Here is a 26181-nt window from a genome sequence, read left to right as displayed (position 1 = left end):
TGTTTCAGTGTTTTAAATCAGTTGCAGCTGACAGTATTTTTCCGTGTTTCATAATTTCATAACAGTTGCAGCTGACTGTGTGTTTCAGTGTCTTAAAACAGATGCAGCTGACAGTATGTTTCCGTGTTTCTTCACAGTTGCAGCTGACAGTATGTTTCAGTGATTATCACAGTTGCAGCTGAGAGTATGTTTTAGTGTTTTAATACAGTTTCAGCAGACAGTATGTTTCACTGTTTCATCACAGTTGCAGCCTACAGTATTTTTCAGTGTTTTAATGCAGTTGCAGCTAACAGTATGTTTCAGTGTTTCATTACAGTTGCAGCCTACAGTATTTTTCAGTGTTTTAATGCAGTTGCAGCTGACAGTATGATTCAGTGTTTCATCACAGTTGCCGCCGACAGTATTTTTCAGTGTTTTAATCCAGTTGCAGCTGACACAATGTTTTAGTGATTTAATACAGTTGCAGTTGACAGTATGTTTCAGTGATTCGTCACAGTTGCAGCTGACAGTATTTTTCAGTGTTTCATCACAGTTGCAGCTGACAGTATGTTTCAGTGTTTCATCACAGTTGCAGCCGATAGTATTTTTCAGTGTTTTAATGCAGTTGCAGCTGACAGTATGTTTCAGTGTCTTAATACAGATGCAGCTGACAGTATGTTTCCGTGTTTCATCACAGTTGCAGCTGACAGTATGTTTCAGTGATTATCACAGTTGCAGCTGACAGTATGTTTCAGTGATTCGTCACAGTTGCAGCCGACTGTATTTTTTATTTACGACACATTTCTGGAGGCCTTCTTCCATTCCATGCGGGTGTTCAGAGCATGTTAGAGACCTTTTTAGCACAGTTGAACCCCACTGTGTTCCATGGAACATGGAGATATGCCTGAGTGGGAACACAACTTTAACCCTATAAAGGTGTGTATCAATTTAACCTTTAGTTTAAAAAAATTGTTTCTGGCTGATATGAAAGATTAGGTCCTTATGCTTCCAAACCGTACCGCAAGCGCTGTGCGTAAATGTTCAGACAGAGCGTAGGGGCTCTAACCCCCCCCCCCCCCCCCCCCCCCGTACGCCTTTGTCTAATGACTCTTCTCTGTATTGTATTGGAACTGAGAGGCCTGATAGGGGTCTGCTCTGCCATACTGTGTGAGAGTGGCATTACATCATACTTCCAGCCAGGGTCCCCTGACCTTTTTGAATTGCTTGGCAATTAGTCTGTCATCAAATTAGTGAAAACTTGGTCATTTAAGATATACAATCAGGTCCAGTCTTTAAATACTATATTTTATAGTCAGGTCCAGTATTATTGGCACCCTTGATAAGTGTACACACTATATAGTCTTTAAATACTATATTTTATAGTCAGGTCCAGTATTATTGGCACCCTTGATAAATGTAAACACTATATAGCCTTTAAATATAACAACCAGCCGAGCCTCTGCCTGTTCAGCCTGCTACCATCCAGAAGGCAAGGTCAGTACAGGTGCATCAAAGCAGGGACCGAGAGACTGAAAAACAGCTTCTATCTGAAGGCCGTCAGACTGCTAAACAGCCATCACTAACTCAGAGAGGCTTCTGCCTACATAGAGACTCACTAGTCACTTTAAACAATGCCACTTTAATAATAAGGTTTACATATCTTACATTACTCATCTCATATGTATACACTGTATCTTTTACCATCTATCGCACCTTGCTTATGCCGCTCGGCAATTGCTCATCCATATATTTATATGTACATATTCTTATTCCATCCATTTAGATTTGTGTGTATTAGGTAGTTGTTGTGGAATTGTTAGATTACTTGTTAGATATTGCTGCACTGTCGGAACTAGAAGCACAAGCATTTCACTACAATAACATCTGCTAACCATGTGTATGTGACCAATAATATTTGATTTGATTACTACCTCTCAATACCTCACCTTGCGATGATGACAGCACTGAACTTTTTCCTAAAATGTTTTATGAGATTGGAGAACACCGTGGGAAGGATCTTATACCATTCTCCATACAGAATCCTACAAGGTCCTTATGGACTGCCCTCTTCAATTCAAACCACAGATTTCCAAATGGGGTTAAAGTGTGGGGCCTGAGATGGCCCTGCGTTCTCATTCTGACACCAAACCCACCACTGGTGGGCGTGGCTAAACACCTCTATTTCCCTGTAATCTGACTACAGCACGGCTTTCAATCCAATTACCAATGTTGTTTAGCCTTTTATTGTCTCCAGTCATTTACATGTGTTGGATGACATGAACATAGAGCTCCTTGGTAACACCAGTGGGTTTAGAGTCTAAATTAGAATGCAGAACAGAACCCTGCACCTACTGTCAAATATGGTGCTGGATCTTTGGGCTTCAACTGGTCCTGGAACACTTCAGGCCTCAGCCTATAAACATGATATATATTATAGAGCTCTGTTCAGTCAATAAACATGATATACACTGCTCAAAAAAATAAAGGGAACACTTAAACAACACAATGTAACTCCAAGTCAATCACACTTCTGTGAAATCAAACTGTCCACTTAGGAAGCAACACTGATTGACAATTCTTTACATAGTTGAATGTGCTGACAACAAAATCACACAAAAATGATCAATGGAAATCAAATGTATCAACCCATGGAGGTCTAGATTTGGAGTCACACTCAAAATTAAAGTGGAAAACCACACTACAGGCTGATCCAACGTTGATGTAATGTCCTTAAAACAAGTCAAAATGAGGCTCAGTAGTGTGTGTGGCCTCCACGTGCCTGTATGACCTACCTACAATGCCTGGGCATGCTCCTGATGAGGTGGCGGATGGTCTCCTGAGGGATCTCCTCCCAGACCTGGACTAAAGCATCCGCCAACTCCTGGACAGTCTGTGGTGCAACGTGGCCTTGGTGGATGGAGTGAGACATGATGTCCCAGATGTGCTCAATTGGATTCAGGTCTGGGGAACGGGCGGGCCGGTCCATAGCATCAATGCCTTCCTCTTGCAGGAACTGCTGACACACTCCAGCCACATGAGGTCTAGCATTGTCTTGCATTAGGAGGAACCCTGGGCCAACCGCACCAGCATATGGTCTCACAAGGGGTCTGAGGATCTCATCTCGGTACCTAATGGCAGTCAGGCTACCTCTGGCGAGCACATGGAGGGCTGTGCGGCCCCCCAAAGAAATGCCACCCCACACCATGACTGACCCACCGCCAAACCGGTCATGCTGGAGGATGTTGCAGGCAGCAGAACGTTCTCCACGGCGTCTCCAGACTGTTACGTCTGTCACATGTGCTCAATGTGAACCTGCTTTCATCTGTGAAGAGCACAGGGCGCCAGTGGCGAATTGGCCAATCTTGGTGTTCTCTGGCAAATGCCAAACGTCCTGCACAGTGTTGGGCTGTAAGCACAACCCCCACATGTGGACGTCGGGCCCTCATACCACCCTCATGGAGTCTGTTTCTGACCGTTTGAGCAGACACATGCACATTTGTGGCCTGCTGGAGGTCATTTTGCAGGGCTCTGGGAGTGCTCCTCCTGCTCCTCCTTGCACAAAGGCAGAGGTAGCGGTCCTGCTGCTGGGTTGTTGCCCTCCTACGGCCTCCTCCACATCTCCTGATGTACTGGCCTGTCTCCTGGTAGCGCCTCCATGCTCTGGACACTACGCTGACAGACACAGCAAACCTTCTTGCCTCAGCTCGCATTGATGTGCCATCCTGGATGAGCTGCACTACCAGAGCCACTTGTGTGGGTTGTAGACTTCGTCTCATGCTATCACTAGAGTGAAAGCACCGCCAGCATTCAAAAGTGACCAAAACATCAGCCAGGAAGCATAGGAACTGAGAAGTGGTCTGTGGTCACCCCCTATAGAACCACTCCTTTATTGGGGGTGTCTTGCTAATTGCCTATAATTTCCACCTGTTGTCTATTCCATTTGCACAACAGCATGTGAAATGTATTGTCAATCAGTGTTGCTTCCTAAGTGGACAGTTTGATATCACAGAAGTGTGATTGACTTGAAGTTACATAGTGTTGTTTAAGTGTTCCCTTTATTTTTTTGAGCAGTGTATTATAGAGCTCTGATCAGCCTATAAACATTATGTATTATAGAGGTCTGTTCTACTTCAACTGGTCCTGGAACACTTCAGGCCTCAGCCTATAAACATTATATATATTTTAGAGCTCTGTTCAGCCTATAAACATTATATATTATAGAGCTCTGATCAGCCTATAAACATTATATATTATATAGCTCTGTTCTACTTCAACTGGTCCTAGGACACTTAAGACCTTAGCCTATAAACATGACATTATCTAATATTATAGAGCTCTGTTTAGCCTATAAACATGACATTATCTATTATTATAGAGCTCTGCTCAGCCTATAAACATGACATTATCTAATATTATAGAGCTCTGTTTAGCCTATAAACATGACATTATCTATTATTATAGAGCTCTGCTCAGCCTATAAACATGACATTATCTATTATTATAGAACTCTGTTCAGCTAAATACATGACATTATCTATTATTATAGAGCTCTGTTCAGCTAAATACATGACATTATCTATTATTATAGAGCTCTGTTCAGCTAAATACATGACATTATCTATTATTGTAGAGCTCTGTTCAGCTAAATACATGACAGTATCTATTATTATAGAGCTCTGTTCAGCTAAATACATGACATTATCTATTATTATAGAGCTCTGCTCAGCCTATAAACATGACATTATCTATTATTATAGAGCTCTGTTCAGCCTATAAACATGACATTACCTATTATTATAGAGCTCTATTCAGCCTATAAACATGACATTATCTATTATAGAGCTCTGCTCAGCCTATAAACATGACATTATCTATTATTATAGAGCTCTGTTCAGCCTATACATGACATGATCTAATATTACCCTCTTTCCCTATTATAGAGCTCTGATATAAACATGAGCGCAATATTAGAATTTATGTTCTACATTATTATTATGGTTTTTATTCAATTATGGAATGTTCTGAAAACTGACTTCTGGTTTTTGAGGAATCTAGCCTCACAGGAAGACAGTTTTATTTTATGGAGGTTTAATTCAGTTTTCTGTTTAGTATTTAACTAGATACTCTGTTTGTCTTTGGTAGGAGAGGGACCAGACTCTCACTCTGACAGTGGGGAAAGTCCTTCAAGGGAACCAGACCCAGAGACACCCAAACCAGCAAGACAACACCTCTGTTCCCAGTGTGGAAAGAGTTTTAAGGGGTTAAGGAACCTGAAAGTACATGAGAGACCGCATACAGGAGAAAACCCTTACGATTGCTCCCACTGTGGAAAGAGTTTTACCAAGTTAGGGAACCTAAAAGAGCATGAGAGGACACACACAAGAAAAAAGTGTTTCCAATGTTCCCAGTGTGGAAAGAGGTTTACCCAGTTACGGTACCTGAAACAACATGAAGAAATACACACAGAAGATAGGAAGATCTACCACTGCTCTCAGTGTGGAAAGATATTTACTGGGTTAGGGAACCTGAAAATACATATGAGAATACACTCTGGAGAGAAGCCTTACCACTGTTCCCACTGTGTAGAGAGTTTTACTCAGTTAGGGAGCCTGAAAACACATGCGAGGGGACACACTGGAGAGAAGCCTTATCACTCTTCCCACTGTGGAAGGAATTTTAGGTGGTATGTGAGCCTGAATGAGCATGAGAGAATACGCACAGGAGAAAAGCCTTACCACTGTTCCAATTGTGAAAAGAGTTTTACCCATCAAGGGAGCCTGAAAGCGCATGAGAGAGTACACTCAGGAGAAAAACCTTACCAATGTTCCCGGTGTGAAAAGAGTTTTAGCCGGTTAGGGAGCTTGAAAAGGCATGAGAGAATACACACGGGAGAAAAGCTTTTCCAACATACTAAGACACAGGAGGAGAAGACATACCACTGCTCTCATTGTGAAAATACATTTCTCCAGTCAGAGGACCTGAAATCACACGAGAGAATAGAGAGGCTATGTTCTGACTTATGTTTTTGATTGAGAAATTGTGTTTTTGTTCATGCTACATTAAATCATATTGTATGAATGAAAACATACTGAAAAATAGATCTAAATTTTTTGGGGTTTCAGCTCAAGACATGATCATGTCGAAAATCAGATTCAAATAGTTTAAAAAATATATTATGTTTTGATTATGAATTTAAGATTGATTGAATGCAAGTGTAAACCCCTACATGTTGTTCACTATATAATTGTGATATTTCAAACATGTTCATTATTAAATAAATTGATATTAGTATTTCTCTATTCAGATTGTCATTGTAAATGTGAATTGGTTCTCAGTCGACATATCTGATTAAATAAAGGTGAAATAGTAAAAGTAAATGCCATATTATTTTTGGGAAGTCTATTTGATTCTAAGTTGGGACTATAAGAATATTTTGAAAAATACACAAGGCAGAGTACGAGAGAGACAGAGGATGAGAGGTCAATACAGTACTAACAATCAATGGAAATAGTGTTTTTTCCTGTAATAGGGAATTATTGATCAATGGAAATAGTGTTTTTCCTGTAAAAGGGAATTATTGATCAATGGTTCAGTGACATGGGAGGATGTAGATGTACACTACCGTTCAACAGGTTGGGGTCACATAGAAATGACTTTGTTTTTAAAAGAATACAATTTTAATGAATAAATGACTATTGTAGCTGGAAACGGCAGATTTTTTTATGGACTATCTACATAGGCGTACAGAGGCCCATTAGCAGCAACCATCACTCCAATGGCACGTTGTGTTAGCTAATCCAAGTTTATCATTTTAAAAGGCTAGTTGATCATTAGAAAACCCTTTTGCAATTATGTTAGCACGTCTGAAAACTGTTATTCTGATTAAAGAAGCAATAAAACTGGTTTTCTTTAGACTAGTTGAGTATCTGGAGCAATGTAACCTCTCAAATTCATAGACAGGTGTTGTGTTTTTTTTGGCAAAGTAGTTTTTTAACCCAAGACTGTAGTGCCAATTTCTCAAAATTATAAAAAAAATGCTGTAGGGGGAGGGGTCTGGTGTTTTACCAGGAGACCGGTGCTGATCTCGATGCTTTGCCTACGCACACTCTGCATGTGTTGCTACCTTGCTGAAAACCCTCACAATTGTTGGCCAACAGATTTTGTCATGGAGTTTTCATTCAGTATGGTTTAGAGTACATGTCATCTTAAGCCATTTAAATATGGTTGAATACCTTTTAATTAGAATGTTGTCAACATACTCTATAGAATACATGGAGAGAACATAATCTAGTTCTAGAATCTAATCTATCAATTAATTGGAGAGAACAGAATCTAGTTCTTTAATCTAATCTATTGATTAAAGGAAGTCATCATTCGTCTCCAACTGGTAGGTTTAAAAATATTCTGATCTTGTAGATTATTTAGTTACATTTTAGGGTTAGGAAAGTATGTATGAATCATAAAAAACAATTATCCTATAAGTCTACCCTAGTTCTTACTAATCATGGAAGTGTGATGACAACGGCCCAATCGTACATTTACATAAATGTTCAGACCCTTTACTCAGTACTTTGTTGAAACACCTTTGGCAGCGATTACAGCCTCAAGTCTTCTTGGGAATGACACTACAAGCTTGGCACACCTGTATTTGGGGAGTTTCTCCCATTCTTCTCTGGAGATCCTCTCAAGCTCTGTTAGTTTGGATGAGGAACGTCACTGCACAGCTAGTTTCATGTCTCTCCAGAGATGTTTGATCGGGTTCAAGTCTGGGCTCTGGCTGGGACACTCAAGGACAACAGTGCAGTAATATCGAACAACTTCACAACAATACACACATCTAAAGGAATGGAATTAAAAATATATACAAATTTAGGGGAGTAATGTCAGAGCGGCATAGACTAAGATACAGTAGAATAGGATAGAATACAGTATATACATATGAGATGAGTAATGCAAAATATGTAAATATTATTAAAGTGACTAGTGTTCCATTTTTAAAATGGCCAGTGATTCCAAGTCTATGTATATAGGCAGCAGCCTCTAATGTGCTACTGATGGCTATTTAACAGTATTTAACAGTCTGATGGCCTTGAGATAGAAGCTGTTTTTCAGTCTCTCTGTCCCAGCTTTGATGTACCGGTACTGACCTCGTCTTCTGGATGATAATGGGGTGAACAGGCAGTGGCTCGGGTGGTTGTTGTCCTTGATGATCTTTTTGGCCTTCCTGTGACATCGGGTGCTGAAGATGTCCTGGAGGGCAGGTAGTTTGCCCCCGGTGATGTGTTGGGCAGACCGCATCACCGGGGGGGGGGGTGCAGTTGCCGGCGGTGCAGTTGCCGTACCAGGCGGTGGTACAGCCTGACAGGATGCTCTCAATTGTGCACCTGTAAAAGTTTGTGAGGGTTTTAGGTGCCTAGCCAAATTTCTTCAGCCTCCTGAGGTTGAAGAGTCGCTGTTGCGCATTCTACACCACACTGTCTTTTTGGTGGACCATTTCAGTTTGTCAGTGATGTGTACGCCGAGGAACCTGAAGTTTTTCACCTTCTCCACTGCGGTCCCATCGATGTGGATGGGGGGTACTCCCTCTGCTGTTTCCTGAAGTCCACAATCATCTCCTTAGTTTTGTTGATGTTTGGTGAGAGGTTATTTTCCTGGCACCACACTCCCAGGGCCCTCACTTCCGTCCTGTAGGCTGTCTCATCATTGCTGGTAATCAGGCCTACTACTGTTGTCATCTGCAAACTTGATGATTGAGGCTTGCGTGGCCACGCAGCCATGGGTGAACAGGAAGTACAGGAGGGGGCTGAGCACCCTTCCTTGTGGGTATCAGCGAAGTGGAGGTGTTTTGTTCCTACCTTCACCACCTGGGGGTGGCCCGTCAGGAAGTCCAGGATGAAGTTACACAGGGTTGGGTTCAGACCCAGGGCCTCCAGCTTAATAAAGAGCTTGGAGGGGACTATGGTGTTGAATTCTGAACTATAGTCAATGAACAGCATTCTTACATAAGTATTCCTCTTGTCCAGATGGGATAGGGCAGTGTGATGGCGCTTGCATCTTCTGTGGATCTAATGGGGCGGTAATCAAATTGAAATGGGTCTAGGGTGACAGGTAAGGTGGAGGTGATATGATCCTTGACTAGTCTCTCAAAGCACTTCATGATGACGGAAGTGAGTTCTACATGGCGATAGTCATTTAGTTCAGTTACCTTTGCTTTATGGGCTCCCGAGTGGCACAACGGTCTAAGGCACTGCATCTCAGTGCAAGAGGCATCACTACAGTCCCTGGTTCAAAAACTGAATCACATCTGGCTGTGATTGGGAGTTCCATAGGGCGGCTAACAATTGGCTCAGCATCGTCCAGGTTTGGCCGGGGTAGGCCGTCATTGTGAATAAGAATTTGTTCTCAACTGACTTGCCTAGTTAAATGAAGGTTAAATAAAAATATATATTGGGTACAGGAACAATGGTGGACATATTGAAGCATGTGGGAACAGTAGACTGGGATAGGGAGAGATTGAATATGTCTGTATAATGCTTCATAGCAAAGGGTCTGAATATTTATGTAAATAAGGTATTTCTGTTTTTTATTTGTATTAATTTTCAGATCATTTCGAAAAACCTGCTTTCACTTTGTCATTATGTTTTGTGTAGATTGATAAGGAACATTTTCTATTTAATCCATTTTAGAATAAGGCTGTAATTAATCCAACAAAATGTGGAAAAAGTCAAGGGGTCTGAATACTTTCCGAATGCGCTGTAAACTAAAGTAAAAAAAAAAAGAAAAGTAAATTAAAACCATTTAAAATAATCTTAGTGTGAAAATAAAATAGTTCTCTCAACTGCGTTTCCCCTCCAGTCAGCAGACGGCGATGTGTGTCTTTCAGGCAACGCTACCGGCGTGACGTATAATCTAGTGGACGGTTCTTCAGAAACAGTTCGTCAACCACCTCGGTAGCTTGCTGGCCAAAATAGCCGAAAGATTCAAGCTAATTATACGCTTTCGGTGTATATTAGCTACTGTGTTTTAGACACACCTCTGTCGTATCTACTTGTTAACCTATTTAATTTAATATTACATTATTTTGTATTAGTCAGCTATAGTAGCTGGCTGATTAAGTTAGCACTAGCCTAGTTGCTACTGCTAGCTAGCTAACATCCCCGAACATGAGCTCCCTAAACTACTCCCCTCCTGTTAAAGAAGAGGGGGTCCGCTGGACGGAGAAAGAAGCTCTGGGACTGAACATTGTCGTGAAAGAGGAGAAGGAAGAGGAGGATGTCACAGTAAAACAAGAACTCGAGGCTGAGGCTGTTACAGTGAAAGAAGAGAAAGATGTTTCAGTGAAAGAAGAGGAAGACTCGTTCAGAGTGAAAGAGGAAGAGGATGTCACAGTAAAAGAAGAGGAGGAAGAGAAAGAGGATGCAGTTTTTGGAGTGAAGAAGGAAGGGGAGATTACTGTCACATTGAAAGACGAAGAGGTGGAGATAGGAGATCTGATTAACACCAGTAAGTACCGCATTCAATTTGTTGCCACCCCTTGTTTTCTCCTTTCCGTTTCCAAAAAATGACTTAACATATATATTTGAGAAGGGTCTATCTGCTGACCGCAGACTGGGGGGCACGGCATGTAGTGATTTTCGTGTAGTGAAGATTTACTACACACCGTGCCCCCCAATAGGTCCATGCGAGAGTTGGGTTGGCTACACCAAAGATTATGGATATACTGACAAGATGTGTCTCTGCCCTAACAAGGGGAGTCGTTGTCCACAAAACGGCACTGCGGGTTGTCTATCTCCCGCCTACCCTTTCTTTGGATTGGTGGATACTTCTTATTATTGTCATCTATTGTTTATATTCTATGAGGGTTGTTGACGTCAACCGCCTGTATTCAATGGAGAGAGATGCTAAGCTGCTTGCATGAATATGCATAGCGATCTGGAGACAACTCCTATAGTGTTTTTATCAAAGTTGTTGGTATGTCACGTGTCCACATAACAACTTAAGCATTACGAAACTTCTGTTGGATCAAGTAAACCTCACGTAGAAAATAAGCCATTCATTTTGTTGTTGACCAAATTCGACACTTTCCACATTGTGTTGATAATTGTTTCCACTTGAATACAACCTACTGTAACCTACTGGCATGACCTAGAGAGATGTTATTTATTTATTTTTTATTTCACCTTTATTTAACCAGGTAGGCAAGTTGAGAACAAGTTCTCATTTACAATTGCGACCTGGCCAAGATAAAGCAAAGCAGTTCGACACATACAACGACACAGTTACACATGGAGTAAAACAAACATACAGTCAATAATACAGTATAAACAAGTCTATATACGATGTGAGCAAATGAGGCGAGATAAGGGAGGTAAAGGCAAAAAAAGGCCATGGTGGCAAAGTAAATACAATATAGCAAGTAAAACACTGGAATGGTAGATTTTTGCAGTGGAAGAATGTGCAAAGTAGAAATAAAAATAATGGGGTGCAAAGGAGCAAAATAAATAAATACAGTAGTGAAAAAGGTAGTTGTTTGGGCTAAATTCTAGGTGGGCTATTTACAGGTGCAGTAATCTGTGAGCTGCTCTGAGAGTTGGTGCTTAAAGCTAGTGAGGGAGATAAGTGTTTCCAGTTTCAGAGATTTTTGCAGCAGAGAACTGGAAGGAGAGGCGGCCAAATAAATAATTGGTTTTGGGGTGACCAGAGAGAGATACCTGCCTGAGCGCGTGCTACAGGTGGGTGATGCTATGGTGACCAGCGAGCTGAGATAAGGGGGGACTTTACCTAGCAGGGTCTTGTAGATGACATTGAGCCAGTGGGTTTGGCGACGAGTATGAAGCGAGGGCCAGCCAACGAGAGCGTACAGGTCGCAGTGGTGGGTAGTATATGGGGCTTTGGTGACAAAACGGTTTGCACTGTGATAGACTGCATCCAATTTGTTGAGTAGGGTATTGGAGGCTATTTTGTAAATGACATCGCCGAAGTCGAGGATTGGTAGGATGGTCAGTTTTACAAGGATGTGTTTGGCAGCATGAGTGAAGGATGCTTTGTTGCGAAATAGGAAGCCTGGAGGGTTGTTAATACAGTGTCCAAAGAAGGGCCAGAAGTATACAGAATGGTGTCGTCTGCGTAGAGGTGGATCAGAGACTCACCAGCAGCAAGAGCGACATCATTGATGTATACAGAGAAGAGAGTCGGTCCAAGAATTTAACCCTGTGGCACCCCCATAGAGACTGCCAGAGGTCTGGACAGCAGACCCTCCGATTTGACACACTGAACTCCATCAGAGAAGTAGTTGGCGAACTAGGCGAGGCAATCATTTGAGAAACCAAGGCTGTTGAGTCTGCCGATGAGGATGTGGTGATTGACAGAGTCGAAAGCCTTGGCCAGATCAATGAATACGGCTGCACAGTAATGTTTCTTATCGATGGCGTTTAAGATATCGTTTAGGACCTTGAGCGTGGCTGAGGTGCACCCATGACCAGCTCTGAAACCAGATTGCATAGCAGAGAAGGTATGGTGGGATTCGAAATGGTCGGTAATCTGTTTGTTGACTTGGCTTTCGAAGACCTTAGAAAGGCAGGGTAGGATAGATATAGGTCTGTAGCAGTTTGGGTCAAGGGTGTCCCCCCCTTTGAAGAGGGGGATGACCGCAGCTGCTTTCCAATCTTTGGGAATCTCAGACGACACGAAAGAGAGGTTGAACAGGCTAGTAATTGGGGTGGCAACAATTTCGGCAGATAATTTTAGAAAGAAGTGGTCCAGATTGTCTAGCCCGGCTGATTTGTAGGGGTCCAGATTTTGCAGCTCTTTCAGAACATCAGCTGACTGGATTTGGGAGAAGGAGAAATGGGGAAGGCTTGGGCGAGTTGCTGTGGGGCACATATGTCAGAGTCAAGGCCCGCGGGCCACATCCGGCCCGCAAGAAGGTTTTTTACGGCCCCTGGGATGATCTTGATTTATTATTAGAACCGGCCCGCAGCAAGCCGGCAGCCCGCAGATCTTTTACACGCACCAATACTACATTTCCCACAATGCAAAGGTGACGCACCGAGCAGTAGGCTGCTTCATTTCAATATTTATTGGCACAGCAGTCGTCAGCATCACAGTAAAATTAACTTTCAGATACCCATCAAAAATGGCAAAACGGAAGGTGGATACTGAGAACCGGGGGTTTCAAACAAGGTGGGAGTCGGAGTATATGTTCACGAAGGTAGCTGGAAAACCTGTGTGTCTTCTGTGTGGAGAAAGTGTGGCGGTACTGAAAGAGTATAATCTGAGACGACATTATGAAACGAAACACGCGGACACACACGCGGACGCAACTGTCAAGGCCAGTTTTATTTTGGCAGAAGAGATCGCTAAATCAGCCCGGCCATTTACGGAGGGGGATTTCATCAAAAACTGCATGATTAAAGTTTGTGACGAAGTTTGCCCAGAAAAAAGGCAACTCTTTTTAAATGTGAGTCTGAGCAGAAACACCATTGCCGAGAGAGTAGACCAGTTGTCCATCAATCTAAAAGAGCAGCTTGTGAAAAAGGGAAAAGATTTTATTGCATATTCCTTGGCTGTGGATGAGAGCACCGACATTTCTGACATTGCCCAGTTGTCAATTTTCATCCGCGGAGTGGACTCCAACCTAAGCGTGACAGAGGAGTTTTTGGCTTTACGTCCTATGCATGGCACAACTACGGGGCATGATTTGTATGAAGAGGTGTCAAGATGTGTAAATGAGATGGAGCTGCCTTGGGAAAAACTCGTGGGTTTGACAACCGACGGAGCACCTGCGATGTGTGGACACAGGAGCGGACTGGTGGCGAAGATACGGGAAAAGATGCAAGAGGAAAACGCGACAGGTGAGCTGACAGCTTATCATTGTATCATACACCAGGAAGCGTTGTGCGGTAAAGCCTTGAAAATGGAGCATGTAATGAGCATCATCACGCGCACAGTTAACTTTATCAGAGCCAAAGGTTTGAATCACCGCCAGTTCAAGGCATTTCTGACGGAGTTAGAAACGGAGCATGGTGATTTGCCTTATCACACAGAGGTGCGATGGCTAAGCCAGGGAAAGGTGCTTCAAAGATGTTTCGAGCTTCGTGAGGAGATTTGTCTGTTCTTGGACAGCAAAGGGAAAGACACAACACAACTCCGAGACGAAATGTTTCTGTGTGAAATGGCTTTTCTGTGTGACATTACGAGTCATCTGAATGCAATAAACTTGCAGCTGCAGGGTCGGGATCGTGTCATCTCTGATATGTACAGTACAGTGAAGGCATTTAAAACCAAACTGACTCTGTGGGAGACGCAGATGCGGAAAGAAAATTTGAGCCACTTTCCCAGCTGCCAGACCATGAAAGAGAAGCTCTCTACCAGTGCGTTCCCGAGCACACAGTTGGCTGATAAAATAGATATGTTTGCCGCTGACTTTCGACGCCGATTTGCTGACTTTGAAGCACAAAAAAGCAGGTTGGAACTGCTCGGTAACCCATTTGCTGTTGACGTGGAAAGCTCACCACCAAACCTCCAAATGGAGTTGATTGACCTCCAATGCAATGATGCACTGAGGGCAAAATATGCGGCAGTGGGTGCTGCGGAGTTCGCCCGTTTCCTCCCCGGCACAATGCCCCAGCTGCGCATCCAGGCTGCTCAAACGTTGTCTATGTTTGGCAGCACATACCTGTGTGAACAACTGTTTTCTTTGATGAACCTGAACAAAACATCACACAGAAGTCGACTTACTGCTGAACACCTCCACTCAATTCTGAGGATTTCTTCAGCTCAGAGCCTTACCCCGAACATTGATGAACTTGTGGAAAAGATGGGACACCACCAAGTATCACCCTCAACCTCAAACAAGTGAACATTACTGTGCAATCACATATTTAGAGTTTTTACTCAGTTCAAGTTTAAAAGTTAAAATTTAATATTTGTTTTCACTGCATGTTACTTCTCCTTAAACAAAGTGTTGTTTTTGATTAATAGATTTTTGCACTTTATTTTTTTGTATTTCAATCCAATTATATTTTAAAAATATTTCAGTTGAGTGGATGATAGAAAATTGCTATTATTGTTTTTTCTTTGAAGTAAATTTAGCCCACTTTTGCTAAAATAGAAAATATAGTCTACTGATGGTGCCTTGAATACCGGTTTCTTTCATTTAATGTTCATGTTATGGGGATATTTATATAAAGGAAATTTGTCTTTTGTGTCTGTTGAAAATTAAAGATTACTGACAGAGCCATAAGAAAATATTGCTTTATTTATCTGATCATATTGTAATATATTTGTTAGGTTTTCAGTAGGTTCAATTAGGTTCACTAGACTATATGCGTCATTTAAAATTTTTTCAATGAACATTCGAACAGTCCGGCCCTCGTCTTGTAGCTGATTTTTTTATTTGGCCCTCCGTCCATTTGACTTTGACACCCCTGCTGTGGGGGGTGCAGTGCTGTTGACCGGGGTAGGAGTAGCCAGGTGGAAAGCATGGCCAGCCGTAGAAAAATGCTTATTGAAATTCTCAATTATAGTGGATTTATCAGTGGTGACAGTATTTCCTATCTTCAGTGCAGTGGGCAGCTGGGATGAGGTGTTCTTATTCTCCATGGACTTTACAGTGTCCCAGAACTTTTTTGAGTTAGTGTTGCAGGAAGCAAATTTCTGCTTGAAAAAAAGATACAACCTACTGTAGCCGGCTGGCTTGACCTGGAGAGTTACAACCTACTGTAACCTACTGGCATGACCTGGAGAGTTACAACGTACTGTAGCCTACTGGCATGGCCTAGAGAGTTACAACCTACTGTAACCTACTGGCATGACCTAGAGAGATATAACGACTTAGATACAACCTACTGTAACCTACTGGCATGACCTAGAGAGGTACAACCTACTATAGCCTGCTGGCATGACCTAGAGAGATACAACCTACTGTAACATACTGTCATGACCTGGAGTGCTAAAGTTGTAAAATTCCTGGATTTTAAATGAATATTTTCCAGTAATAATAATGATTTATCTTCCTATCCACATGTGCGATCCCTATCCTTTTGTCGTCCACTCTACACCAATAACAGACAACTACTGTGAGACTCCCAATCCCGGCCGAATGTGATACAGCCTGGATTCGAACCAGGGACTGTAGTGACGCCTCTTGCACTGAGATGCAGTGGCTTAGACCGCTACGTCCGTGTGTGTGTTAACTATTAGAATGATGTACTAGAATGCTTAAAAGTCCTCTACATTTTTATATATCGGTATCATTTTTTGGGGCAAGGAAAATATTGGATATCAGTATTGGCCAAAAATGTGATATCGGTGCATCCCTTTATTTTAAAATGTATCGCAATACCCCATAATGACATCACAATGCCCCATAATGACATCACAATAACCCATGATGCCAAAGCAAAAACAGGTTTAGATTTTTTGCAAATGTATTGAAACTATTCCCCAGGATAACTAGTCTGAGTAATGTAAGATCCCAGGATAACTAGTCTCAGAATAATGTAAGTCTCAGATAGTTTTAACCCATTACAGTCTAAGCCCTGTCTGGGGGGGTGGGGGGGGGTTCTTCTAAGCTATTTGGAATTGTTTTAAGAAGGTTTAAACAACATGAAGGGCTTCCCCTGTATTGTACTGTTTTAAGAAGGTTATACCAAGGACAATTTTACTATTTGATTTTGAACTGTAAGACCCATGGACGTATCAACAAAAAATATTTGGCCATACTGCTATAACCCATATACTAATGCATTGCATAACATTCACTACATGGAACAGCAGTAACCATAGTAACATTGTTTCTGCCAAAACATCTAAAGGGAGTTTGTTCTGAAGTGTCTGTCCTGAATCTAAGAGAGATAGAAAAATTATATCTATATATTTTTTAATGTCTTTAACCCCCTTTTTTTGTCACTTAAGTCTTTCCACATTTTGTTACGTTTACAGCCTTATTCTACAATGGATTAAAAAATACAAATCCTCATCAATCTACACACAATACCCCGTAATGAGATAGAGAAAATAGATTTGGAGAAAAAATATCACATTTATTAAAAATAAAAAACAGAAATACCTTATTTACATACAGTGGGGAGAACAAGTATTTGATACACTGCCGATTTTGCAGGTTTCCCTACTTACAAAGCATGTAGAGGTCTGTCATTTTTTATCATAGGTACACTCCAACTGTGAGAGACGGAATCTAAAACAAAAATCCAGAAAATCACTTTGTATGATTTTTAAGTAATTAATTAGCATTTTATTGCATGACATAAGTATTTGATACATCAGAAAAACAGAACTTAATATTTGGTACAGAAACCTTGTTTGCAATTACAGAGATCATACATTTCCTGTAGTTCTTGACCAGGTTTGCACACACTGCAGCAGGGATTTTGGCCCATTACAGACCTTCTCCAGATCCTTCAGGTTTCGGGGCTGTCGCTGGGCAATGCGGACTTTCAGCTCCCTCCAAAGATTTTCTATTGGGTTCAGGTCTGGAGACTGGCTAGGCCACTCCAGGACCTTGAGATGCTTCTTACGGAGCCACTCCTTAGATTCCCTGGCTGTGTGTTTCGGGTCGTTGTCATGCTGGAAGACCTAGCCACGACCCATCTTCAATGCTCTTACTGAGGAAAGGAGGTTGTTGGCCAAGATCTCGCGATACATGGCCCCATCCATCCTCCCCTCAATACGGTGCAGTCGTCCTGTCCCCTTTGCAGAAAAGCATCCCCAAAGAATGATGTTTCCACCTCCATGCTTCACGGTTGGGATGGTGTTCTTGGGGTTGTACTCATCCTTCTTCTTCCTCCAAACATGGCGAGTGGAGTTTAGACCAAAAATCTCTATTTTTGTCTCATCAGACCACATGACCTTCTCCCATTCCGCCTCTGGATCATCCATATGGTCATTGGCAAACTTCAGACGGGCCTGGACATGCGCTGGCTTGAGCAGGGGGACCTTGCGTGCGCTGCAGGATTTTAATCCATGACGTCGTAGTGTGTTACTAATAGTTTTCTTTGAGACTGTGGTCCCAGCTCTCTTCGGGTCATTGACCAGGTCCTGCTGTGTAGTTCTGGGCTGATCCCTCACCTTCCTCATGACATGTATTTTTTTAAACAAGCAGCTTTTTCAACTTGTAGAAAACAGCTAGCTACATTTTGAAGTGTTGCATTTTGATTCAAGTGGGTCACCAACGCTGTAAGTGTAACACAGCTTTTTTTTGTTAGTCACTTATTGTTCAAGGGTACCCTTTCAATTCAGAGCCTGGATTTCCCCCTGAGGCTAATATCCATATCATGCTGCAATCAATTGAACAGGGCAAACGATAAGGTAGAATACTCCTACTACAATGTTAAAACATTCTACATTGTGACATTATTTCATGAAACAACTCCTTCATGTATCATGTATGTATTTTCTGATGTTTGATCAGAGATCTTTTATCAGAGTATCTCTTGTCACACTGATCACAGCTATAAGGTTTCTCTCCTGTGTGTATTCTCTGGTGTGAAGTCAGCTGGCTAGATGAAGGAAAACTCTTCCCACATTGATCACAGCTATAAGGTTTCTCTCCAGTGTAAACTCTCATGTGTCTTTTTAGTGAATCTGATCTTAAGAAACTCTTCCTGCAGTCAGAGCAGCAGTATGGTTTCTCTACTGTGTGTCTTCTCTGGTGTATTTTAAGTTCTGATGAAGATTTGCAACCTTTCCCACAGTCAGGGCAGCAATGAGATTTCTTCCCTGTGAGTCTCTGCTGGTGTTTCTTGAGGTGTTTTGACGTGGAGAGACTCTTCTCTGCCTCATCTGCATCATGAGGTTGTTGAGGCCCCCCAGAGGATCCACGATAGTCACGTCTCTCTCCTGTGTGAACAACAAAGTCAGACAGATGGTTAAAGGCCCATAACAGCAAAAATCCACTGTAAAAAAGGTGATGCCAACAGCGTAGTCATGATGTTGTACAAACAATGACGTCTGTAATGAATGTTAATTATTTGACATTTGTCTTAAGATAGTCAAGTGAATAACAATAGTCATATTTTGTCTTGTTTTCCCATTAGTAGTAACATCGACGATTGTATGCTAGAAATACGTTTTTAAAGTTGTTGAAATCCTAAGCAGTGTGCCAGACAACTTTCGTTACACAAAGCACCTCGTAACCTAGCTGGAAATGGGACAAACGGACCCCTTCTGTGGTAACAGACTGGGACGATTTGTAATCAAATCTAATTCCCCGGAACGGGGTTCATGTGACCCACAGACACTGTGTGGGATAATAACATGGCCGTGTCCAACCCTGCTTGTTCCCTCAACTCCGCTACCAATCACCAATCTCCAACAGGGCCCTTTACCTGTATCACTAGACACTTCATAGTGAGCTACAGGTAGGAATCAGCAATGAATCCCAATAATGAGCCAACTATGGGAGGGGTAACCCTTTGTTGACAAATCTCTCAACGTATTAATGCTACCCTGGGGAACATTGAACACCATGGAACACCGGCTTGCCACATCAGACTACAAAGGGAAGCACAGCCGATAGCTGGCCAGTGACACGAGCCTACAAGACAAGCTAAATAACTTCTATGCTCGCTTCGAGGAAAGTAATACTGAAACATGCATGAGACCATCAGCTGTTCTGGATGACTTTGTGATCACACTCTCCGCAGCCGATGTGAGTAAGACCTTTAAACAGGTTAACATTCACAAGGCCACAGGGCCAGACGGATTACCAGGACATGTACTCCAAGCATGCGCTGACCAATGGCAAGGGTCTTCACTGACATTTTCATCCCCTGTCTGAGTCTGAGCAGACCACCATAGTCCCTGTGCCCAAGAACACTAAGGTAACCTGCCTAAATGACTACCGACCCGTAGCACTCGCGTCTCTAGCCATGAAGTGCTTTGAAAGGCTGGACGTGGCTCACATCAACACTATTTTCCCAGAAACCCTAGACCCACTCCCATTTGCATACCCCCCAACCCCCAACAGGGGATGCAATCTCTATTGCACTCCACACTGTCCTTTCCCACCTGGACAAAAGGAACACCCATGACTACAGCTCAGCGTTCAACACCATAGTGCCCTCAAAGCTCATCACTAAGCTAAGAAACCTGGGACTAAACTCTGAGCAAACCCCCATTCTCATCAAAGGGGTTGTAGTGGAGCACGTTGAGAGCTTCACGTTCCTTGGTACCCACATCCTTGGTGTCCACATTATAGGCTTAGTTAACTGGTGAACTGTTGAAATCATGGAAACATAATGACGATTCTAATTCCAGATGTGGAATAGAATGTGCAGCACCTTGAATATATTGTTGTTTGACATGACTACCAATTAATAAACCAGGGAGGAATTACTGACAGAGTAGGAGCACGGTGGAGACATCCAAGAGAGGGAAATCAGGAAGGGAAAAGACAGCAAGTAGTGCAGACGAAAGGGAGGAAAAGTTGGTGAAGCAACAGATGTGCTGGAATGAAAACAATATACAGTGCCTTGCGAAAGTATTCGGCCCCCTTGAACTTTGCGACCTTTTGCCACATTTCAGGCTTCAAACATAAAGATATAAAACTGTATTTTTTTGTGAAGAATCAACAACAAGTGGGACACAATCATGAAGTGGAACGACATTTATTGGATATTTCAAACTTTTTTAACAAATCAAAAACTGAAAAATTGGGGGTGCAAAATTATTCAGCCCCCTTAAGTTAATACTTTGTAGCACCACCTTTTGCTGCGATTACAGCTGTAAGTCGCTTGGGGTATGTCTCTATCAGTTTTGCACATCGAGAGACTGAAATTTTTTCCCATTCCTCCTTGCAAAACAGCTCGAGCTCAGTGAGGTTGGATGGAGAGCATTTGTGAACAGCAGTTTTCAGTTCTTTCCACAGATTCTCGATTGGATTCAGGTCTGGACTTTGACTTGGCCATTCTAACACCTGGATGGTTCTGTGGTTATAAGTTACTGACCTTGGAATACATTTCTGACCATTCTGGCAGGGTTTGAATCAAACCTAATGTCCACCTGGCACACTGACAGGGTCTGAAACAAACCCAATGTTAAGAGGGGAAGATTGGTCAAGAGGGTGATCATTATTGTTGTTCTACTGCCTGATTGTTATGCAAAAACACTGTTTACAAATGCTTTGTTAAAGAACAAGTTGTCGTTTCTGTCACACTGCTTTGCTTTATCTTGGCCAGGTCACAGTTGTAAATGAGAACCTGTTCTCAACTGGCCTACCTGGTTAAATAAAGGTTATTTTTTACATTTATTTTGAAATGTTTTTTACAACATTAACAATGTCTACACTGTATTTCTGATCCATTTGATGTTATTTTAGTGGACAAAAAAATGTGCTTTCTTTCAAAAACAAGGACATTTCTAAGTGACCCCAAACTTTTGAACGGTAGCATATGATGTATTGTTACAACACGTAGGAGCAGTATAGACCTAGTCTGTTCATTATATACATCTACATGATGTATTGTTACACCATGTTGGAGCAGTATAGACCTAGTCTGTTCATTTTATACATCTACATGATGTATTGTTACACCATGATGGAGCAGTATAGACCTAGTCTGTTCATTATATACATCTACATGATGTATTGTTACACCATGTTGGAGCAGTATAGACATACAGTAGCTAGCTACTTATTTAGATTTAGTTGGACTTAATGAAACTGCCTTAAATGTGCCGTAGTAAACATTTTTTTATTCACACTAATCAATCAGCACGTTCCTGTCTTTGTATGTCTCAATATAATAGTATTATTTAATTAAACCCATTATAATAAACTTTGCCCTCCAGTCAGCAGACGGCGATGTGCGTCTTTCAGGCGAAGCTGCCAGCGTGACGTATAATCTAGTGGACGGTTCTTCAGAAACAGCTTGTCCACCACCTCGGTAGCTTGCTAGTTCTAGTGGGTCTGGGCAGGTGTGATGTAGTTATTAATGGAGATGGGTTCCTAGGCGTTCCTAGGTCGTCATTGAAAATACGAATGTGTTCTTAACTGACTTGCCTAGTTAAATAAAGATTAAATAAAGGTGTAAAAAAAAAAACGGTGTCCAAAAATACCGATTTCCGATTATGAAAACTTGAAATCGGCCCTAATTAATCGGTCAACCTCTAGCTTAGACCGCTGCATCCGTGTGTGTGTTAGCTATTTAACTGTACTAGAATACTTAAAAGGCAAAATATTGGATATCGGTATCGGCCAAAAATGTAATAACGGTCTCAGGATATTGCTGAGAGAGAGAGAATCCCTCTAAGCTCACACAGCTCTCCTGCACCTTTATCAGATCCTCAGCGATTCACGTCAGGTGTAATGTGCTGCAATCATCATGGTGTGGAACTGTTGTTTTGAGTGAGGCAATAACAGGCACAGTCTCGTTTCACAGATCAGTTCAATCTGCTTTGAAAGTATCAGAAACCTCTTGTTTTCGGGTCTGAATCGGGTCTACCTCAGTTGAAGTTAAAACTATCTCCGAGCATAGTAGCTTGATGGCCTCGAATGTTAATTTTAGCGCCCCCAGACAAAACCGCACACCCAGGCAAAGTGCTAGTCTCTGGGCTTTCAGCCTCAGGAGAAGGCGGTGATGAAACTGGGTCTTGTAGGCCAGGCTCATCAAACTAATATTTGAAAATATATTTTTACTGCTAAATTCACATACACTTTAAGAATACTGCTGGAGCAAACGGAAAACACATTGGGTTTTTACAGAAATGTTTGATGATTGACTAGGAATGCCTTGGTGACCACTGTTTTTCACACTGGCTATTATTTTAATGAACTCCCCCAAACAAGACCAAATCTGAACCAATCATAGACTGAAGTTTGGCCACACAGTACAGCACAGTAGACAACTAAGTAACTAGATACTCTGTTTTTCTTTGACAGGAGAGAGACCAGATTCTCCCTCTGACAGCGGGAAGAGTCCTTCAGGGGAACCAGACCCAGGGAAGAGTCCTTCAGGGGAACCAGACCCAGGGAAGAGTCCTTCAGGGGAACCAATCCCAGGGAAGAGTCCTTCATGGGAATCAGACCCAGAGACGCCCAAAGCAACAGGAGGACATCACTGCTCCCGCTGTGGAAAGAGTTTTACCAAGTTAGGGAGCCTGAAGAAACATGAGAGGACACACACAGGAAAAAAGACTTTCCAATGTTCCCAGTGTGGAAAAGGTTTTCTCTGGTTATATCACCTGAATAGGCATGAGAGGACACACACAGGGGAAAAACCTTTCCAATGCTCCCAGTGTGGAAAGAGTTTTAACGAATTAGGGTACCTATTAATACACAAGAGAATACACTCTGGAGAGAAGCCTTACCACTGCTCCAAATGTGGTATGACTTTTACCTGGTTAGGGAGCCTGAAAACACACGAGAGAATACACACTGGAGAAAATCCTTTCCAATGTTCCCACTGTGGAAAGAATTTTACTCAGTTAGGGAACCTAAATCGACACAAGAGGACACACACAGGAGAGAAGCCTTACCAATGCTCTCAGTGTGGAAAGAGTTTTAGGGGTTTAGTGAGCCTGAAACAGCATAAGAGAATACACACAGGAGAGAAGCCGTATCACTGTTCCCAGTGTGGAAAGAGTTTTAGATGGTTAGGGACCTTGAAAATGCATGAGAGGACACACACCGGAGAAAAACCGTACCAATGCACCGTGTGTGGAAAGAGATTTACCCAGTTAAAGTCCATGAAATTACACGGGAGAATACATACAGGAGAGACGCCTTACCACTGCTCCCACTGTGGAATGGCTTTTACCTGGTTAGTAAACATGAAAACTCACGAGAGAATACACACAGGAGAGAAGCCTTATCAATGTTCCCAGTGTGGAAAGAATTTTAGGGGTTTAGTGAACCTGAAACAGCATGAGAGGACACACCCACAAGAAAAGCCTTACCAATGCTCCCTGTGTGGAAAGTGTTTTACCAAGTTAGGGGGTCTGACAAGGCATGAGAGGACACACACAGGAGGGGATAAGACGTACCACTGCTCCCTGTGCGGAAAGACATTTAACAGGTTAAGGCATCTGAATAAACATGAAAGAATACATACACAGGAGGAGAAGACATACCACTGCTCTCAATGTGAAAAGACATTTTCCCAGTCAGAGGACCTGAAATCACATGAGAGAATAGAGAGGCTGTGTTCTGACTTATGTTTTTGACTTGAGAATTTGTGTTTTTGTTTATGCCGCATTAAATCATATTGTTTATATGAAGTCTTAAACAAAAAAGGTTTACTTAAAAAAAAAAAGTTTGGTTCATGTCTAAAATGAGATACATTGATATTTTGTATACAAGTGTACAGGTTTCAGAACATCTCATAGTAATAGGAGTCTATCTCCTGTTTCTGGACAGGACTCTAGTCTATAGAGTACCACAGTATAGTAACAGGATCTCCTGTTTCTGTAGTGAGGCAGCTTGATGTACTTCCCCTGGACAAGATGGCTGTCTTAATATTTTTCTGCTCCTCTTGAATTATTTGTTACTTTTATTTCTTATTCATATTCATTTTTTGTTGTTGATTAGGGCTTGTAAGTAAGCATTTCACTGTAAGGTGCATGTGTGTGTTCGGTGCATGTGACATAATATTAAGTTGTTATATAGATTAATGGAATTTTGCATTTCTTGATTCCAGCCTTGAAACCTCTTGAATTGGATTTGTTATATGATTTGGATATTGCTAAATTAATTTGATTGGATTCAGTTGCAGATAAACATATTAGCACCATTGTACTTTTTCTTAAACAATGACCTATTTCTTCTAAAATAAGTTGAAATTGATGTTCTCCACACTTTATAGTATTTTCAACATTGCAGAACCAATACATTTTTTGTTAACTTAAGTTTACATTCGGCTAATTCAGCCACACCCATTGCTGACAGGGGTATAAAATCGAGCACACAGCAATGCAATCTCCATAGACAAACATTGGCAGTAGAATGGCCTTACTGAATTTCAACATGGCACCGTCATAGAATGCCACCTTTCCAACAAGTCAGTTTGTCAAATTTCTGCCATGCTTGAGCTGCCCCGGTCAACTGTAAGTGCTGTTATTGTGAAGTGGAAACATCTAGGAGCAACAATGGCTCTGCCAAAAAGTGGTAGGCCACACAAGCTCACAGAACGGGACCGCTGAGTGCTGAAGCGCGTAGCACTTAAAAATCGTCTGTCCTCGGTTGAAACACTCACTACTACCGAGTTCCAAACTGCCTCTGGAAGCAACGTCAGCACAATAACTGTTCGTCAGGAGCTACTTGACTATCCACACATTACGCACACACACACACACCGCAGCCTAGCCTGAAAATATTTTTGATATCTAGGAATGTTCTGACAAATATTTCCGGGCTCCGCTGGCATGGAATCTCCCAGGACAAACATCCATGCTCTCCTCCCGGAGGTTATAACAACACAACATCAAACACCGTAAATACACAACTTGATGGAACCACATGAAAAGGTTGGGAACATGTTTTCATTGGCCAGTGAGGTTACGCCCTCGTCACAGCTACAACTTATTTATCAGAATTCCTGCTGTAAAAATAGCTACATTATTTCTGACACCCACAACAAAACTGCACCACGCGAGTTTGATAAGATTTATGTTTAGTTTGTTAAAATAGAATAGAATCTTTAGTCTTGGGTCCCTGCATTTTTAAAACATTTCTTTACTTTTGATATTGAATACTGCATTTTTTTTTAGGAAGAGCTTGCAGGTAACAGGGTGTTTATACTATTGGTAAAACATGTGGATAACCACGCTAGCTTCGCTCTCGTGTGGTGCTAGCAAGTATAATAGGTAGTGCTAGGTATCAACAGCCTCCCGAGTGGCACAGCACTGCATCGCACTACAGATCCGGGTTTGATCCCGGGCTGTGTCGCAGCCGGCCACAACCGGGAGACCCATGAGGCGGCACACAATTGACCCAGCGTCGTCTGGGATAGGGGAGGGTTTCGCCGGCTTGGATGTCCTTGTCCCACCGATCATCAGATATAAATGATAGTTTTACAGTCTAAGCCCTGTCGGAGGGGGAGGTTCTTCTAAACTATATGGAATTGTTTTAAGAAGGTTCAAACAACAAGTAGGGCTTCCCCAGTATTGTGCTGTTTTAAGAAGGTTATACCAAGGATCATTTTGAACTGTAAGACTCATTGAAGTATCAACAAAAAATATTAA

The 26181-nt window shown here is 42.0% G+C and overlaps 1 protein-coding gene across 1 annotated transcript; it reads left to right on the top strand.

The window, feature by feature from the left end:
• The first annotated feature begins 9905 nt into the window (after nucleotides 1–9905).
• On the top strand, nucleotides 9906–24629 carry LOC139424744 (zinc finger protein ZFP2-like). The gene is made up of 2 exons (XM_071176856.1): nucleotides 9906–10482; nucleotides 22883–24629. The coding sequence occupies exons 1-2, from the start codon at nucleotides 10143–10145 to the stop codon at nucleotides 24163–24165; spliced, it is 1623 nt and encodes a 540-aa protein (XP_071032957.1). The 5' UTR covers nucleotides 9906–10142; the 3' UTR covers nucleotides 24166–24629.
• Nucleotides 24630–26181: the final 1552 nt, after the last annotated feature.

Source organism: Oncorhynchus clarkii, chromosome 13 (genome assembly GCF_045791955.1).
Source record: "Oncorhynchus clarkii lewisi isolate Uvic-CL-2024 chromosome 13, UVic_Ocla_1.0, whole genome shotgun sequence".
Classification (NCBI taxonomy): domain Eukaryota; kingdom Metazoa; phylum Chordata; class Actinopteri; order Salmoniformes; family Salmonidae; genus Oncorhynchus; species Oncorhynchus clarkii.
The sequence above is the reverse complement of the archived record's forward strand: the minus strand, read 5'-3'. Positions and strand labels throughout refer to the sequence as shown.

Bases quoted from the DNA above. Each gene is read 5' to 3' on its own strand.
- LOC139424744 (XM_071176856.1), top strand. From the start codon at position 10,143: ATGAGCTCCCTAAACTACTCCCCTCCTGTTAAAGAAGAGGGGGTCCGC. The intron at 10,483-22,882 runs GTAAGTACCGCA...TTTCTTTGACAG, and splicing joins AGGAGATCTGATTAACACCA to GAGAGAGACCAGATTCTCCC.